This window comes from Lissotriton vulgaris, chromosome 4_1, assembly GCF_964263255.1.
Source record: "Lissotriton vulgaris chromosome 4_1, aLisVul1.2, whole genome shotgun sequence".
In the NCBI taxonomy this organism is placed as follows: domain Eukaryota; kingdom Metazoa; phylum Chordata; class Amphibia; order Caudata; family Salamandridae; genus Lissotriton; species Lissotriton vulgaris.
Window position 1 is genome coordinate 681,933,152 of NC_141691.1, and position 20,015 is coordinate 681,953,166.

Here is a 20,015-nt window from a genome sequence, read left to right on the forward strand (position 1 = left end):
TATGGAATTAAGGCCCCAGGTATGGTCTGAATGGCACATTCTAAAGCCCTACGAGAAGAGAGAGAAACACAGAAATAGGCTTCTGGGAGACATCAAGAAACTCATGATAAGCCATAGGAATTGGCAAAGTCTGGATTATAATGGAATGAGACTGCACTTCGGAAAGTTCTTGGGATACTGGGGCACAATAGTTCCTGCTCAAGAAACAATTATCTCTACAGAACACAGAGGTAAGAGAGGCAACCCATCTCCCAACTGGTGTAGGGGTTTTGTCGTTCCAGCTAGGATATTCCAAGCATGGTGTAGGGCTTTTGTCGTTCCAGCTAGGATATTCCAAGCATGTTGGCATAGGTAGGAGATGTGATTAAATGAAAGGCAACCATCTCTTCATGATTCCACAACAAAGAGACAATTAACAATACCATTTTTGGAGGCGGACAAAAAGCACATTGCAATTGTAAATGTCACCCCCTGAATTACTGAATAAACATTTGGTAGATGTCATAATACAAACATATGTTTAAAATGGTGGACAATCGATTACTGTTGAATATTTATAGGAAAGCTTTTGGAATTCACTGTGATTTCAATAAAGGTCAGTACTCCACTCAAAACTTTAATGAAGCATGTGATGTATTTTGGTTTCAGTTTTATTGGTACTCTATCACTCTTTATGTGGTGTTTTTATTGTCTAAAACAAATTTCTTTTTAAATAAAATTAAGGCTATGTTTTGCAAACTTACTTGGTTTAATTTGCACAATATTGTTTTATTATAAAACTAATTTGACTTTAAAAGACCTCACACAGAACACCTTAGTGCAAACCATGCAAGTAAAAATCATTATGTAATTACTGGCAATACTACACTAACAGGAAGTTAACACACATAATATCATTTGGACTAACCAATGTGGTTTATGTAATCTAACACAGGACGAATATTGGATCCATTGGGCCATCATATTACTTTCATCAGGACACATTTGCTATTCTATCTTCGGTTCTAGCACTTAAATTGCAAGCACCAGTTTGGGGTAGAAAGATGAAATGGTCATGTGAGTGTAATGGCAGCCCCCTGAAGTTGACAGACTCCTAGAGAGAGAGTTAACAATTCCACATTCCCATTGCTTTTGCATATATTTTTAACTTTTTATCGACTGATTTTAATGCATGCAAATGTTCTAAACAAACTATTATAACTTTTTAAAACTCCATAAATAAATGTGTATCTATGTTCAGCTCGTTAAAAAATCCACAAAGTATTTGAAAACATGTTAACATGTAGCACCATGCTGATTACATTCATAATTCTTTAGAAAAACTTAACAAATGTTTTAAACTATAGCCAAATATGTTCAAAATAAATTGGAGCTATAATACTATTACAGTAAAAATTCTAAGTTTTGACTGTATAGGAAATGTTTTAGAACATGATAACTAGCAGGTGTAAAACTTATAAAATTAACTGTAACATAATTTGACACATTTTAAATATATCTGAAAGAAATTGTTAGGCAGTTTAACCAACAAAGCCAATCATAACAATGTTAACCTGGTGTTCAACTACAATCACCTATTGAAGTGCAACCAATATGTTAGAACGTATAAAACTAGAAAGTTCAACTTTGTAACACTCGTACGTACTGTTTGAAAGTACTCTTTTTCAAAATATTAGTATTTCTATTATTTGACCAGCAATTATAATTTAGAAAAATATTTTAAACTTTTTTTGAGTCCAACAGTATAATTCCGATAATGAATAAGACTCCTCCATGCTAACTAGTTTCGCGACCCCCAGCCTTCTGCAACAATTTTGGAATAAAAATTGGAATATTTTATGGAACTTGACCTGCTGACTGTTTGCTGAAGAAATACAATAATAAATTGTTGATATGAACATTACTATAAGATGTTCCTTTCCATTTTTGTTATTTCATTTTGAGGATTGTGGCCAGGAGCTGTGGGCTATGGAGAGTTGAACGTCTTCTTTGGAAACTCTGAAGAAAAGTACTGAACAATGACCATAGTGCACACTTTTTTTGTCCTCACCGCCTAGCTTTTGGTGCTAAGTATAATACAATAACTTTAACTGGCAGTTCAACACTTGCTTAAAACTCAATACCCATTTCATTGAATTCTTATATTTTGAATATAAGATATTTTTTGTGTTGTGTCAAAACCAATAAATGATACAAAAGATGAAAATATAGTCTGGCACTTCCACAGCCAAATATCACAATCTGACCAGTCTCTAACTTAGACATAGGATGGATAGTACCAGCAGATAGTTTAGGTTGAAATGATTAAAGCCATTTGCTAGTCACAAAATACCTATTACATTTTGTAGAAATATTTTCACGTTTTTTAAAAAAAAATTAAAAAGAATTAAATATTATTTTGGTAACCCCATTGTGTTAAAGTTTCCCCGGTCACTATTACAATTGTTTATCCAAACATTCCGGCTTAAAAAAGAAATTATTTTTTCAAATGTTAACCTTTTTAAAATCTCTACAATTGTTTAAGGAATGTCGGACTACTCCTGTTATATCATAAATGTGAGCTGTAGTAATCAGTTTTCAATTTCAAACAATAAACCTTAAAAAACACAAAAAACAAAGGTGGAATTTGGGCAATGGTAAAAGGAAATTAGATAAGGAAAAGGAGGGAGCAGGGATATGAACAAGGTATGGAAAGAGGTTGGCAGAAGAGTGTGGGAGGGAGAAATGGCAAGACATGTACAGGAAAATATGTCACCATTTGTATATTGAAAAAAGAAACACAAAAATTGTGGCAATAGATTTGGAGACACTGAAGAGAAAAAAATAAGGGATAATACGACGTATTAGGAAATATGACTTTGGACTGTCTACTCCACTGCCCCCAGAACTGCCTTGAGTAAATATAGAAAAAAGGCAGAATGGAGAAATGGGAGACAAACTGAATGAGCAAAAAGGAGCAGTAGTAAAAAGGGAAGTTAATTAAGTAGCTACGTTTTGAAAAATATGTTCCCAAGTAGGTCAAGAGCATACTTGAGAACAACAGTGCAGTGGAAGAGATGGGACAGGGTCAAAAAGTAAAAGGGCAAATGTTTAAGCCTTTAAACAAACTGTGTCAAATGCAAGTGCAAAATAAAAGATATTGCTTGAATTGGTTGCAAGCAAATTGTCAAGCCATTGATCATAAACATTCTATTAAGCATTTTAGGGTAAATCGATTTTCTCAATTGGAATTCTAAAAATGTATTTTGCTCATACAACCACCCTACTGCCTGGAATACTGTAAGGGACTTGATCCGGTCGTGGCGAAGCAAGAGCCCCACCGTAGTCTGGTATCATAAACCTAAGACGTAGTGGCCCATCTGCTACAAAGCCACTGGATCAAGGCTTTGAAAGCCTCACCTTAGATAAGGAGGTCCAAGGCAAACATTTCCACCTTTTGGATCATATTTCCTTGCCTGGTGGTCTCAGGTAGGACACATAAATAGTATGCCACACATTCAGGGACAACTCATTCTGTGCATTGTGTTTTGAGGAAATAAACCTCTGTGTTTGGGGCTTAATTATGCAAAACAATAATGAAATCCCAACTGAGTGCCAAGTAGGGTGGGCAGCAGTGATACATGATTGAAAGAAAATGCTCACACTGCAACTGAGGGAGCACATTTGTCAAAGTCATCCCCAACATCATGGGAGAGGGCTCTAACTATAGCAGGTTCTTCCCCACTTGTGGGTGGAGGCGAGAGCCTCTACCAATTCAGTGGGCATTCCACCAATGCATAAATGCTCGCTTGTATTTTTCTTTATTTGTCAGAATGAGGTCTGCAATTATCCTACCTCATTAGACTCTGTTATTATTTGTTGGCGTAGCACTTCATATTTTAGTGGCAAAATATTCCTTATGACTAATTGACAATCAGCATGAGGGTCTGTGAAACGCAGAAAGAGCCAATAGAAATGATACAGTCGGTCTTTTTCAACCTCTGACATAGGTGTGTGAAAACTGGAATTCTCTTGTGATTACTGATTCATATTTTAAACTTACATTGATTGAACAGCTGATACAGCTGAGCATTATAAGAAGAACATATGTTCTCAATTCAATCTGAACTAAAACGTACAGATTGCGGTGCGTTTACAGCTGGAATGAGCACATGGTGAATGTTAAAATCCATGGAGGAATCCAGAGGATAGGGATAACTAGGTAAGTCAAACCTACTCATTGCAAAATCTTTGATACTTGGAACTGGATCTCAAAAGGCTGCCAGTGCTCCTTGGGCACATCTCAAAGAATAATGCAAAATGCTTTACTGTTATGTGTGTGGAGTCTACACTTTAATTGGAAAACAGGCTACTGGTGGACAGGTGGTGTTTATAATTTCTGTAGGGGATGACCCATTGCAAGTGAAGTCTATTGTGATGGATGGACATCCAACTGCATGCCCCGTAAACAGATTTTAACTGCCAGTTTAGCAGATGGCTTAGGAACAGTTGGTCTGTCTGTCATGGGAGGTCAGTAACAACAAGCAGTAACAATGGCTACCACCTGCCAGAACTGCACCATCCTTTCTGAGATATGTGCCAAATTGATCATGTCATTGTGTCAATAGAAACAATCTGCATCACTGTGCAATGTAAAACTATAACATTTTTTATATCTGAAACTATAACATTATATAACATCATCAAATGCAGCCATTGGAATGTGTGTTCAAATGATCTGTAAGATTATTTTGCAGCACAGGCATATGGATAAACTAAGAATTGTCATTTGCATCTGAAAATATCATCTCTCTAAAACCAGCCGTTAGTATTGACTCAAAGTTCAATAATGTTATTTTGCAGCATTGGCAGATCCCCATGGGAAGCAGGTTCCGTTCCCTGAAATTGTGGTTTGTGTTCAGGCTGTATGGTGTGAAAGGACTACAGGAGTTCATACGTAAGGTAAATACATTTCATTATTGGTAATTATTTTAATAATCTTTAAACTCCAATGAATGGTTATAAAACGTGCCGTCACAATAAAAATCTTGTTTTGCTCTCTCAGCAGAGCAATGAAAGAATGTGGTTTGTTAGTGTTCCTCATTTGTCTCCAGCACTCAAACAACGTAAAAGATATTTATTGGCTCAAAAGAGGCCACAATGTCATGCCCTATTGGTGAAATAAAGTGTCACTATTAGAGGGCTGTCTTAAGTAAACTATGTATGGCAATGAAGATTCTACAACGAGTCCCACTTTTCTTGAATATAAAATTGCATATGTTATATCCTATGACTATTTCTAAAACAGTTTAGTTTTTTTTGAAGAAATCATAAAAATATGTGGGATTATATTGTGCCAGACAAGTTTACATTTAGCAAGGGTTTTTTATGGTCTGGCTTGGCAGCGCATTTGTCGCCATACAATTTGGGGAAAATTACCAGGAGAGGGGTGTAAACTCCGCCCCCAAGTGTGAATATTTTGTTTAGTTATCCAACTGCCTGAGCTTGAACTAGTTTGAGGTTTCTTGTGAAGATGGGGCGCAATGTTGTCTGTCTGAGTTGGAACAGAAGGGCATTCCAGGCCCTGGCTGTGGGGAAGGAGGAGGAGCTGCCTCTCGATCTGGTCTTTCTAGTGCGGGGAACACAGCGTAGGAGTGCTGGGCTGATCGTAGGGTCCTTGGGGTGCGCGGAATTTGAGTCAGCTGTTCAGGTATTCTGGTCTGTGTCATGGAGGGCCTTGTGTGCGTGGGTGAGCCTTGAAGGTGACTCTAGCCTCAATGGGGAGCCAGTAGAGTGTGTGCAGTTGCTGGGAGATGTGGCAGTGCCTTGACAGGTTGAGGACCAGTGTTGCGGCGGCGTTTTGGATGTTCTTTAGCTGGCGGGTGAGGTTTTTGTTTATTCTGGCATAGAGTACTTTGCTGTTGTCGAGTATGCTGGTGACCAGGGTGTGAGTGATGGTCTTCCTGTGTTCAAGGGGGATCCATTTAAAGGTTTTACGTAGGAGGCAGAGGGTGTGGAAGCAGGAGATCAAGATAGAGTTGATCTGGCAGTCCCTTTTGTGCTCGGAGTCCAGGATGATTCCCAGGTGGCGTGTGTGGTCCGTGGGGGTGGGTGGGCTTCGGAAGGGTGGGGGACCACCAGGTGTCGTTTCAGGCATTGGGGTTTGAGCCTATGATGAGAATTTCTGTTTTGTTGGTGTTTAGTTGTAGGCAGCTGTTTTTCATCCATTTGGCCACGGCTACATTGCCTTCTTGAAAGCTGTGTCTGGCGGTGTTGGGTTCGTTGGATAGGGAGAGGATGAGTTGGGTGTCGTCTGCGTATGACCCAATGTTGAGTCCATACGTTCTGACGATTGGGGCGAGCAGAGCCATGTAGACGTTGAAGAGCGTAGGGCTGAGGGAGGACCCTGGAGGACTCTCCAGGTGGTTGGAGCAGAGTCCGAGGGGAAAGGGGAACTCTGACCCGCTGCGTTCTGCCAGAGAGGAAGGAGCGGATCCAGTCGAGGGCCTTGTCCTGGATCTCTGCGTTGTAGAGTCTGCATATTAGGGTGCAGTGAAAGACTGTGTGGAACACCGCTGAGAGGTTTAGGGGGATGAGGGCTACTGTTTCTCCTTTGTCCAGTTGGCTGCAGATATTGTCTGTTGCATCGAGGAGGGTGGTGTTCTGTGTTTTTTTCTGAAGCCGGATTGGGAAGAGTCGATGATCTTGTGCTCTTTGATGAATGTGGCGAGTTGGCTTTCTCTGGGAATGGAAGCAGGGAGATGGGTCTGTAGTTTTTGAGGTCGGTGGGGTCTGCCAAGGGCTTCTTGAGGAGGGGAATAACCTCGGCGTGTTTCTAGTCATCGGGGAATAAGGCGGTTCCCAGGGAGTGGTTGATGGTGTGGCAGACCATGGGTGTGATGGTGCAGGCGGCTCTGTTGAAGATGTGGTGGGGCAGGGGTCTGTGGGGGCCCCAAAGTGGATTGACTTCATTGTCTTCAGTGTGTCTTCGGTGGTGAGGGCTGTCCAGTTGTCAGTCGCTGGCTTCAGGCTGTGAGTGGGTAGTTGATGAATTTTCAGTGTGTTGGTTGTCTTCGTTGAAGTTGTCGTAGATTCTCTTGATTTTGTGGTGGAAAAAGGTGCTGAGTTTTTTGCAGAGGTCTTGTGAGGGAAGTATGTCAGTACACTCGCTGATGGGTTGGGCGAGCTCCGTGATGATGTTGAAGAATTCTTTGCTGTTGTGCGCATGTGTGGAGATTCTGTCTTCAATTGCTTTTTTCCTCATTTTTGGTGGTAAACCATCTGGCTTTCTTGGCGTGGGTGTTGTTGTTTTTCTTGAGAGGGGCTATTGTGTTGGCACTGTCAGAGATCCATCTGTGCAGGGTACTGGCTGTGGTGTTGGGGTCGTCGTTTTCCACGATGGTTGGGGTGGAGTTGCTGAGTGAGGAGGTGAGCTGGTCATTGCTGATCCTGGTCCAGTTTCTTCATGGGAGCAGGTGCCTGTGTCTGTGGATAGTGGGTGTTCTGAAGGTGAAGTGGAAGCATTGATAATCAGTCCATGGGAGTTCGGTGGTGTGGCTGAAGGTGATGGAGTTTCCTGTGGTGAAGAGGGGGTCAAGGGTGTGTCCTTCTGAGTGCGTGAAATTGGTCACGATCTGGCGTAGTCCAATGTTCTGGAGGTTGTCCAGGAGGGATGTGGTGTTGGGGTCCAGTTGGTTGTCGAGCGAGGTAGAAGTTGAGGTATCCCAGCAGGGTATAGTAGGTGGATGCAATGCAATGGCATGCAGAGAGAGGATATCATGATGGATTTGGTGAAAGGTCTGCAGGGTCCAGGTGGTCAGTAGATGAAGATTCCTCAGAGGGTGGTGGTAGGGCTGGCCAGTATCTTGAACTGAAGGTGTGCCATCAGGGTTGTGGGCTCGTCAGACAGTGTGCTCAGGCGGAGGGTGGATTTGTGGATGATGGCGATTCCTCCTCCTGGGCTTATGGGGTGGTCCTTCATAGAGATTTTGTATCCTTGGGGGATGGCGATGACGATGACCGGTCCTGTGGTGGTGTTGGTCAAGGATTCGGTCAAGAACACTATGTCCGGGGTTGTGCTGTCGACAAGTTCCCAGATTTTGGTTTCGAGCTTGTGGATGGATCTGATGTTAAGGAGGATGCATTGCAGGTTCTATGGCTTGGTTGTGTTCTTGTGGGGGAAAAATTAGTGAAAACGGAGGAAAGGCACAGAAGGAGAGTGAAAGGGGGAGATTCAAATGAGGGACAACTGAGAGAAAAAGTGGAGCGAGAGAAAGGAGACTGAGGTCCACTGGACCACCAGGGATGAGGCTCAGGTAAAACCTGCAGGTGGAGGAGGGCCTCAAACACCAACATTCGAGAAAGCATGGCCTCACTTAATGGTGGAGATGCAACGGAGGGAGAGCAGTGGTCTTACTGTCATCTGACAGTGCAACTGTGCAATTGTCAGATGACATTTTAAGCTACACTAAAATTAATCAACAGTTCTTTGCTTCCACACAAATACAAATCCATTTCGATGTAATGCTTCACATAACCATAGAACATTCTTTCAGAGCCAGACCTATTGGCATTGCCTATGCTTGTTGAAATGAGGCTAATGAGCACACAGCTACTGGGCAATTAATTGAACTAACACAGTTTGAGAAATTTAAAAGAAATACGACCTAAAATGCACAATCAAACACTATCTAACTTGGGAGATTTTAATTTTGAGAAGGTCAATGGGAAATCGTAGGCAGAGAGAACTGAAGAAAAAAAACAGTTGACTAAAGGCCCGCAACTTTAAATGACATAGAAAGTAACACGCACCTTAAGTTGAGCATTTTGTATGCATAGATCCCAATGTCGTTTACATTTGCTCTGGTTTAGTAGCTGTATAGTTGAATGATTGCATATCTGACAGGCTGTACGTCAGTCAATACTAGTGCAAAATTGACAACTATGTTTAACAAATCTGTATTTAGGACACTCTATGCCCTTCCTTGAGAGTTAGACACTCAGATTCTTTGATTTTGAGTGGATTAAATATGGTTCCCTAAGAGAAAGTCTCCCCATAGAAAAAAGTCCCTATTTGCATTTTTGCATATTAACCATCTTTGACTCCCTTTCTATCGTAACCAATGTATAGTTCTTCCACCCAAAACCCAAAGGAAGCCCAAAATACTGTTTAAAACAAAACCATAGAAATAATTCTCAATCAAGAAATATGCAACCATGGATTTCAAAGATGCTTTCGTTCCATATTTTAACACCTTCACTGCTAGGCCTCCCCCCGCACCCCCCTGTGCTAAGCTTTTATTTGGCTATTTGGGGTAGTTTGCGCTTAGACCCCTGTAATATTTTGACGCCATAAGGTCTCCACGCCATGGGGATTCTAAAGGTACCCAGGGATTGAGGATTCAGAAATTAGCCAAAATACAGCAAAAAAATGTTTGTTGGGAAAAAAGTGCTGCAAATGAAAGCTTCTGGGTTTTTCTCTGAAAATGGTATGAAAAAGGGGCTGTGGGGCTGATATCACAATTTTCCTAGCTTTTTGGGAATGACATACTTTTGTCAGAAAACCAAAATATTTCACACAGTTTTGGTATTTTTCTAGGACATAGCCTATTTTTGCTATTTTTTGCACTTTCCACCTCCTTCCAGTTAATGGTAGGAATGGGTATGAAATCAATAATGGATCCTGGGAAGCTATACATTTTAATAAGGTAGAGAAAATCACGAATTCAGCAAGGGGTCATTTTGTGAAGATCCTTCAAGGTTTCTTTATAGAAACTAACTGTTAAAAATAGAAAATGTTTAAATTAGTTGAAGAAAATAGCCTTTTGTGTTAACGTTTTCACCTGTAACTTCTGCTAATTATGACAACTCTTTGCGAGCAATATACCGTTACATCCGCAGGACCTTACTGCTTGTGGGGATATATTGGACTTGTAGGTTCACCAATAACCCGACGAACCCAGAGCCAAAAACTGAGCAGCGACTTCCAATGGTTTTTTATTATGTACCGGGTATATAGCAATTATTCTGGCAAAATGTATACATGAAAAAATTGGTATGAAAGGCACCTATGTATTTCTGAAATGTGAACAAAATATAGAGTTTAGAAACAGTAGATATTTGCACATTTCCAAAATTGGGAATATTCACACTAGCATGAGAATTATATGTCATTTTTCAAAATGACTTCTTTTTTACATGTTGTCCTTCATTTGGAAGGCAGAAATGCATTGAAAGTCAATAGGTAATAACAGTTGCTGTTCAAATCTGATAAAAAAAATGGAACCTCACTTGTGTGGGTAGGCATAGTGCCCACAACAGGAAACGGCTCAAAACGCAACGTGAACACACCACATTTTCACAATGAAATATTACCCTTTTTTGGCAAACTGCCTAGCTGTAGTTTTTGAACCCTAGCTCTGCCGGCATCTGGGGAAACTAAGAAAACCTATACATTTTTGAAAACTAGACACCCAGGGGAATCCACGATGGAGTGACTTGACTGCCTCCCACCAGGTTCTGTTACCCAGCATCCCTTGCAAACCTAAAAAATTGTCCACTAAAACACATTTTCCTCACATTTCTGTGGTGGAAAGTTCTGGAATCTGCACGAATCCACAAATGTTTACCCACCCCATGTCCCCAATGTCTTCCAAGAAAAATGGTACCTCACTTGTGTGGGTAGGCCTAGTGCCCGCGACAGGAAACGGCATAAAACACAACATGGACACACGACAATTTCACAGTGAAAAATTACCCTTTTATGGCAAAGTGCCTAGCTGTCGTTTTTGAACCCTAGCTCTGCCTGCACCTATTGAAACCTAGCAAACCTATACATTTTTAAAAACTAGACACCCAGGCAAATCCAGGATGTGGTGACTTGACTGCCTCTCACCAGTTTCTGTTACCCAGAATCCCTTGCAAACCTAAAGAATTTTCCCCCAAAACATATTTCCCTCACATTTCTGTGGGGGAAAGTTTTGGAATATGCGTGGATCCACAAATGTCTACCCACCCCGTGATTCCCAAAGTCTTCCAAGAAAAATTGTACCTCACTTGTGCGGGTAAAACTAGTGCCCGTGACAAGAAACGGCGCAAAACGCAATGCTGACACACCACAATTTCACAGTGAAAAATGACTCTTTTTTGGCAAAGTGCCTAGCTGTAGTTTTGTAACCCTAGCTCTGCCGGCATCTAGGGAAACTGAGCAAACCTATACATTTTTGATAACTAGACACATGTAGTATTCCAGGGAGGTGTGACTTGCGTTAATCCCCTAACGTTTCCTTACCCAGAATCCCCTGCAAACCTTAAATTTAGCTGAAAAAATCACTTTTTTTCGTACATTTTTGTGTGTGAAAGTTGTGGCATCACCGGGCTGACACAAATTTCCTACCACCCAGCGTCCTCCAGGTCTCCCGATTAAAAAAAAAGGTTCCTCACTCGTGTTGGAGGCCCAAGTACCCGCGACAGGCAAGGGCCCAAAAGGTATTGAGGCAACGTCAAAATTGCCTCTAACAAAACAACCTGGTTTTGCAAAGGGGGTCACCTGGGTTTTTGGCCCGTGCTCGGTGGCCAGCTAGGGAAATATACCAAACCCACACACCCGGAGAATTCCAGTGAGGTGTGGCTTGCGTGGCTCTCTCAAAATTTTCTCAACCAGAATCCCCTGCAAACCTAAAAATGTAGCTGAAAAAATCCCTTTTCCCACATATTGTTGTGTGGGAAAGTTGTTGCATCACTGGTCCGACATAAATTTCCTACCACCGAGTGGTAAACGTAAATGTAGTGAGGCAACATCAAAATTGCATATCACAAAATGTTTTGGGCCCTTGCTTGTCGCGGGTTCTTGGGCCTCCCACACGAGTGAAACACCATTTTTATTGGGAGACCCGGGGGAACGCTGGGTGGTAGAAAATTTGTGTCAGCCCGGTGATGCCACAACTTTCCCGCACAAAAATGTGCAAAAAAAGTGAATTTTTCAGATGTAAAGCCACGGCAAGGCACCAACCACTTTGCAGGCCATTCATACACCTTTCATACGTGATACACACAAGACCATTCACACCACCAGGCACGAAACCAACACATTATAACATTAAAAAAAAGGACAAGGTACACCCTGTTTGAGAAAGACGGAAAAGACAAATATTTCTGCACAACCACCTATTCTTCAAGCACACAGACATACTGGTTGGATTTGGTGGGTGATGGTTCAGTATATACAGTTGTATGAAACAGATTTCCCAAAAATGAAATGCACTGTTAATAATTGAAAGGATGAGAAACTGAAACTTTGACTCACAGCTCGTGAGCTGTAAAGCTACGACAAGGCACCAACCGCTTTACAGTTCATTCATACACCTTTCATATGTGTGACACATACAAAACCATTCACACCGGTAGCCTCGGGCCCAGCACATTACAACAGTCACACTGGCAGACAGCGCCATTCAAGGGCCCATCACTTTCACACGCCCACATTCCTGACACACCAACCACACCAGCTCACGGATTGCGTGGAGTGGCGTTTAGGTAGCAGTGTGTGTAGTGACCAGCAGCAAGTCACTAATCACACATCGCCAGCCAAGCACCAATCCACACATACCACAAGCCAAATGGCAATCCACGCACACTGCCAGACAAGCGCCAGTCCACTGACCACCAGCCAAGCACCAGTCCATGCACACTGCCAGCCAAGCGCCAATCCACGCACACCGCCAGCCAAGCGCCTATCCATGCACACCGCCAGCCAAGCGCCAGTCCACCCACCGCCAGCCAAGCACCAGTCCATGCACACCGCCACCCAAGCGCCAGTCCGCTCACCTCCAGCCAAGCGCCAATCCACGCACACCGCCAGCCAAGCACAATTCCACGCACACCACCAGCTAAGCGCCAATACACGCACACCGCCAGTCAAGCGCCAGTCCACTCACCGCCAGCCAAGTTCCAGTCCACTCACCACCAGCCAATCACCAGTCCACACACACCGTCATACATTGTTTTTAAGCAAGAAAGAAAACACAAACAAATTGCAACTAAATACAAAACTATAACTACAAAAACAACAGCAGTAACTAAAGACATCATTCTATTGCCAAACAATAAACTGAACAACAACATAAAACCATACAGACCAGGCAGTACACTATTAGACTCTTAGTTGCTCCCAAAAACTCTTTTGAGTGTGATGCAATCTGAAACATGAGGGCACACACAGCCCAGGATTAGAAGGACAATCGGCACAATGCATACGACTCTCCTTCCGCACACCTCTTCGCAAGCAGATTCTACATCTATTACCGGGATTGGTTATTTGAGCTTTCAATCTAGCCACATCCTCCACCACTCCAACTGTACGAACACTTGCCTGTTCCACAACAAAAAGGCTGCCTATCACAGACTCCTGAAACTGAACAAAAGTCAACTTTGAAGCTGGAGAACATCCTTGAACACAACAAAAGCATTGAAAGTTGCTAAATTGAAGAGATGGATGGCCAACTTCTCATAACAAATGTAAGCCTTATGAATAGCAGTGTAAAGTTCCAAACTCTGATCTACTCTATCAACAGCACCCATGTGCTTATTGTAGTCTAAAATGCACACAGGTTTGCGCACTTCAGCAATTTAACCCCAAACAGCTACAGGTGAATTACTCTCATCATGGATGGTAGTCAGCATGTACACATCCCTCCAGTCCACAAATTTCACAGCTAGTAGTTCATCACTATGCAAGGAACTGCACGGTCCCCTCTGAAGTTTTTTTGCAAAGAAGGTCTTTTGGATAACCTTTATGGTTAGAGCAGAATGTGCCACAAGCAAAAGTGTTCACGTTGAACAATTCCTTACACAATGGCACAGCAGTGTAAAAGTTATCAAGGTACAAATGGTGGCCTCTGTTAAACAGTACTCCAGCAAGATCCCACACAATTTTCTCTGAGGCTCCAAAAGTGGACAGACAAGCAGGGGGTCAATAGTGGAATCCTTACCAGTGTACACACTGAAATTAAAAACATATCCTGTCCTACTCTCAGACAACATATACAGCTTAATTCCATAACGTGCCCTCTTGCTAGAAATGTACTGCCTCAAAATCAAACAGACCTTGAACAGGACCAAAAACTCATCAATAGATATTTCTTTCCCTGGAGTATAGATCTCTGAAAATCGATCTACAGAGTGATCAAGAACATGCTGAATCCTAAAAAGACAGTCACAGTCAGGGTGATCTCGTGGCAACGCCAAACCACTATGAACAAAATGCGGCATCTGAAGCAAAAGTAAATACCGATCACAAGTCATAATTGCAGGAAATATGGCTGATGCCATCAAGGGACTGGTAGACCAATATGAAGCCATGGACGGCTTCCTTATCAAGCCCATAAATAAACCGAAAAACTTCTTCATCTCTTCCAGATTTGTTGGAAGTCAACCGGTTAGTTCTAGAGTAGGGCCTAAATCTGGCACTGTTGTTCCACAAAAACTGTTCAGCATACAAATTATTCTGCTCAACAATCTCACCCAAAAATACATCATCCATAAACAACTAATTAAACTGTATAGGCAAAAAAAATCACAATCCACTCTACACCCTGCATCACCACTAAAGGCAGGCAACACAGGCTGCACCATGTTTGGATCAACCCAGAGTCTAGCACTTCCAAGGGGAAGCCTTAAAGCCCCAGGCTTCAATCCAGATGACTCTTGCACTATCGGCACAGCAGTGTTCCCCTCTAAAACAGGCACTCCGTCCACAATGAGAGTAGCTTCTTCCGCACTAAGAGTATCCAATGATTCTAGAGAGAAAACTCACTGCCTGAATCTTCCCCTCCCTCCTCTCTCTCACTCAGAAGCACTGTCAGTCTCATAATCCTGCTCAGAGGAAGAGTCAAGAAGCATACCAACCACCTGCTGAGCAGTAATTCTACGGCTAGCCATAATGCTTACACATGTCAAACAAGTCAACAACAACAAACCCTTTGTAAAAAAACAGAAATAAACAAGACCTATATACTCCAACACTATACCACTCACTTGCCAGAAGCTGCTAGACTCACCACCACTTACTCTGGACAGACACAGTAAGGACCAAAAGTATCCCACCAAAACAGAAAAAAAGTACACTGAAGACAACCCAAAACCGATCGCAAACAATTTCATGCACAAAACACTAACAAAATATGCAGCTTTTATGACACCACTTACAAAAACTTCATTAATGCATGACATTGTGGAACAGAAAAAGCCAAAACATTCACCATCATAAAGGGGGAGAGACCCTTGCCCAAGGAGTCACTCCCCAACATCAACATTTATAAAGCTCTGGTGACTAGTGGCATCTGCCCCCCAGGAGACAGAGGCCTGAAAACATATGGCCAAGCTGCCCCCAAAGGGGACATAAACAGCCACAATATTCACCCCATAAAGGGGAGTGACCCTTGTCCAAGGGGCCGCTCCCAACAACACTAAAACAAACCCTGGTGGCCTAGTGGACATACAATAAAATTAATTGTGTATTTGGGTCGATCTGCCCATCCAGGGGATCAGAAACAGCCTAAATAAATGGTTCCCAAAGGGGAGCGACACGTGCTGAAGGGCGGCTCCCCAAAAATATATTTCTCCCCCAAAGGAAGGGAGCGACCCTTGCCTAAGGGGCCGCTCCCTGACACACAAATTACATTTAAAAAAAGAAATCCCTGGTGGCCCAGTGGGCATACACATACTTTTTTTTTAATTACCACATCTGCCCCCTACACACATTGTCCCCCCCCCCCTCAGGGGGTCAACCCTTGCCTAAGGGGCGGCTCACCGACAAGGGGCATAAAAATAACTCTGGTGGCCCAGTGGGCCCTTAATAATTATTTCTTTTTAAGATCTAGGCATCTGCCCCCCCCAAGAACCAACTAAATACATTTCACCCCCAAGGGGAGTGACTCTTGCCCAAGGGGCCGCACCCCGAAACAAAATGGCCATTGAAAAAAAAATGATGTTAGTCTAGTGGGCACAAATAAACATATAATAAACATATAATTTTTTTTTTTTCTCCGATCTGCCCCCCCAAGGGGGGCAGATCAAAGTACATACATTTGATACCCAAGGGGAGCGACCCTTGCCCAAGGAGCCTCTAACGAAATAGGCATTAAAAAGGGCATTCCTGCGCCACAATCGCGCCCCAGGCACGATCGTGCAGCAGGAATGATTTTTTAAAAGACATCGGAGAAAAGGAAAACCCTTCCTTTCCTCTGATGCCTTTTAAAATGTGGCCCTCCCCTCCACAAGGACAAATTCACCTCCTCTTACACCGATGAACTAGAAGCAAATGGCTTCCTGTGCATCCGGAATCCTCAATGGCGTGGAGGTGGGGGCGGGAGGGCAGGGGAAGGGCTTTCCCTGTCTTCCCTTGTGGGGGCATGTTAAAGGGCGTCCCACAGGAAGAGTGACAGCGCTTCCCCCGTGGGTGGGTGCCGGGACGTGCGGGAGCCGTTGTGAGCACATGCCCACTGTGTCTCAGGACGTCTCCCGGCCATCCTGAGCATGGAAGGGGTTAAGACAAGGGTGGTCCTTTGTAGTGGTTCCATTAACATTATATTTATATATATATATATATATATATATATATATATATATATATATATATATATATATATATATATATATATATATATATATATATATATATATATATATATATATATATATATATATATATATATATATATATATATATATATATATATTCGGTATGAAAACGTCCAAAAGACCAGCAGCTGGATAGACGAAGCAAGACCCATAGATAGTGCAGAATTTCTTTATTTAGAGACCCAACACCAGTCCGCCATGACGCGTTTCGGCTTCACCAACCCTTGATCACATGACACTGACATGGGGGCTGATGACCCATTTTAAAGTGCACAGTGTTAATTTACATAATGGAAATAGAAGAAATACTTTCACAGTTTTAGTCGCGTATTGCACAACATACAGACTTAACCCAGTTCAGGCAATCTAAACCATGCATCAGCATAAAATGTTTATATGCAAATATTACGTTCTATAAAGATTACCCTCAAATTTGCACAATATTATACAAATAAGAAAGTAGTTGGAGGCAATTACGAATAATGTTAAAAACACCTACTCTAGTAATCTGTTTTAAAACAATAAATATTCACAATCATTGCCCCAACTACTAAAATGTGTGTACATTTCCACAGTGTGCTTAAGTATGTGCAACAGTAAAAATCTAAACTCACATATTAGTGCCAGAACATTTAAAAAACTATGTGATAAGTATTTTAAAACTGGCAAAGACTCAGCCCAAGTGGGCATAAAGTGCAAAGATGGGTTAAGTCCATGTGCAAAGTTGCATTTGTAAACAAAGGCAAGAGGAGCGGTACCGCCCAAGTGGACAGAAACCACTGTGCAAAATACGCTATAATCATTGTGCAAAATTGCAAACAGAACTCCATTATATAATACATTTAAAGTGCTACCAATGAATTTAAAATCATCGAACAGATGTTAAATATCATGTAATTACATTTGTGTGGAGGATTATAAGTGGGGTAGTTCAAGGATATTTTATACTCTTTACTATATAGTATGAGCACAACACTATTGGTTGCTGTCTGAACAATACATTATCAGAAAATTTTACTTGAAACTAACTGTTTATAAGTAAGTGTAACAATCATCATTGGTGTTGAGCCCGTTAGGTGTTTTGGTGTCTAGTAGGATGATATGCCTAGTCTCCAATTTCCTTAGCAAGGCCTCCCTGTCACCACCTCTCCTTTGTGGGGGTACGGTGTCTATTACAAAGTAGATTAAGAGTGAAGCATTTCTAGCGGGAACCTTGTCAAAATGCCTCGCAACCAGATCCGCTGGATCCGCATTGATGATAGCTCTCAGGTGTTGTAGGATCCTTTTGTACACCTGTGGTCTGGTACTCCCCACGTACCTCAGACCACAGGGACATTCTAGTACATAAACTGCGTATTCCGATCTACAGTTCAACTTCTCTTTAATCTTAAAAGGAGTAGGAAAAAGTGGAGACAGGTATTCTGATCTGCTGACCCCGTTTTTGCAGGCTTTACAGGTGGAACAGCGCAAGAAACCCCTACTACCGGACAACCACGATCCTGTGGTTACTTCAGGGCTACTTGAAACTCGGCTGTCTTGCATGGACCTGGCCTTTCTGTAGGTAATGTTAGGGGATTTATTGAGCAATTCTCCTATTATCGGATCACTTTTGATCAGAGGACAATGTTCTTTTATGATTTTATGTATGGCCTGATGTTGATTACTGTATCCAATAATTAAGCGAACTACATTGTGTGTTGTTTGTTTGTGGACTCTGACAGTGCTAGTTGTTGAGTCCAACAGAGTCTTCCTGTCACAACTGTTTGCTCTTTTCATTGCGCTATCAATGCAGGAGTTGGTATAGCCCCTATCCAGGAATCTGGCCTTGCATGCATTTTGTGCTATCTCACAGTCAGTGCTACTCAGTGCTATTGCTACAGATTCTCCTGATGCGGAGCATTTCCCCATAGGGGATGCTCCTTATCAGGTGCGCAGGGTGATGACTACTGGCATGCAGTAAGGAGTTGCCTGCCGTGGGTTTACGGTAAAGCCTGCTTTCTAACTGACCTTTGTTGACAAAGAATTCAACATCTAGGAACACAACAGCTTCCTCACTCATATTGCTTGTAAACTTTAAGTTTAGTGTATTAGTATTGAGTTCCTCTATAAATGATGTTGCCTCCTCAATAGAGCCCTCCCAGATTAAAAAGAGGTCATCTATATATCTCCACCAAGTTTTTACCTTGGTGGTCATGGTCAAGTTGTAATCCACCATGAGGACCTGCTCCTCCCAGTAACCCATGTGGAGACATGCGTAACTGGGAGAGAAGCTGGCGCCCATAGCTACTCCCCTGATTTGCAAGAACAGCTGATTTGAGAAAAGGAACACATTATTTTGAAGACAGAGTGCAATCATAGCCAATAACATTTTGGAATGTTCCTGGTAACAGGGGGGTCTTCTCTTGAGGAAATGTTCAACTGCCCTAATACCATCCCTGTTTACAATGCTGGTATATAGGGACGACACGTCGATAGCCACTAACAGATACCCCTGTTGCCATTTGAAGTTGGCCATTTTTTTAAGCAGATCACCCGTATCCAGGACAAAAGATGGCAATGTTTTGACTTGTTCCTGCAGGAAGAAGTCTATACACCTACTCACATTTTCCAATATGCTATTTCGTGCAGATATAATGGGGCGCCCGGGTGGACGTTGGTGGTCCTTGTGGATTTTCGGAATAAAATATATAACAGGAGTGGTTGGGCAATCAACTTTTACATATTTATATTCCTCTATGGTAAGCAGGCCCATGCTTCTCCAAGCAATCAGTTTGGAGTAGATGTCCATATGTGCCTGCTGTACTTCCTTAACACCAATTCTCTTGTAACAATCCCGGTCTGTCAGTTGGCTCAACGCTGTTTCCATATACTGTTTGCTTGCCCAAAGGACAACATTGCCACCCTTGTCCGATTGGCGTATGATCACATTTTTACTTGCCTTAAGTTTTTTAATCAGTTTGTAGTACTGCATGTCTTTGTAGTTTCTTCTCCTAGTTGCATTATGCATCTTGATATGCACATTTTTTAAATCAACAGACACCCTATTGTGGAAACTATCCAAATTGTCTTTCAACAGCAGTGGGCAGAATTTCGATTTGGGCTTGAATGGGGTTGGTTGTAATGATGGTGCCAGTCCCCAGCCGGGAACTGGTTGCGTAGGCACCACTTCCTCTTGTTGCAGTTCCATAAGTTCCTGCGTGAGGGCCATCCCCCTGATAGTAGGACAATTAGATGCCGTGACTGACGGTGTCTCATTTTCATTGGGTTTAGACGTGGCATAGTATTTTTTCAGCTTCAATTTGTGAACGTACTTAAAAAGGTCTATTTTTGTGCTTGCATAGTCAAAGTCGCAGCGGGCACTGTAGGACAAACCTAAAGATAGAATAGATGTTTCTCCA

The 20,015-nt window shown here is 42.2% G+C and overlaps 1 protein-coding gene across 1 annotated transcript in view; it reads left to right on the plus strand.

Annotated features, from left to right (window-relative positions):
• LOC147722438 (aromatic-L-amino-acid decarboxylase-like) overlaps positions 1 to 20,015 on the plus strand; it is a 1,636,613-nt gene that overhangs the window by 491,404 nt on the left and 1,125,194 nt on the right. The window contains exon 11 of the mRNA XM_086964961.1: positions 4,843 to 4,941. Coding sequence (XP_086821087.1) covers positions 4,843 to 4,941 — 99 coding nt within the window. The remainder of the gene's footprint in view (positions 1 to 4,842; positions 4,942 to 20,015) is intronic.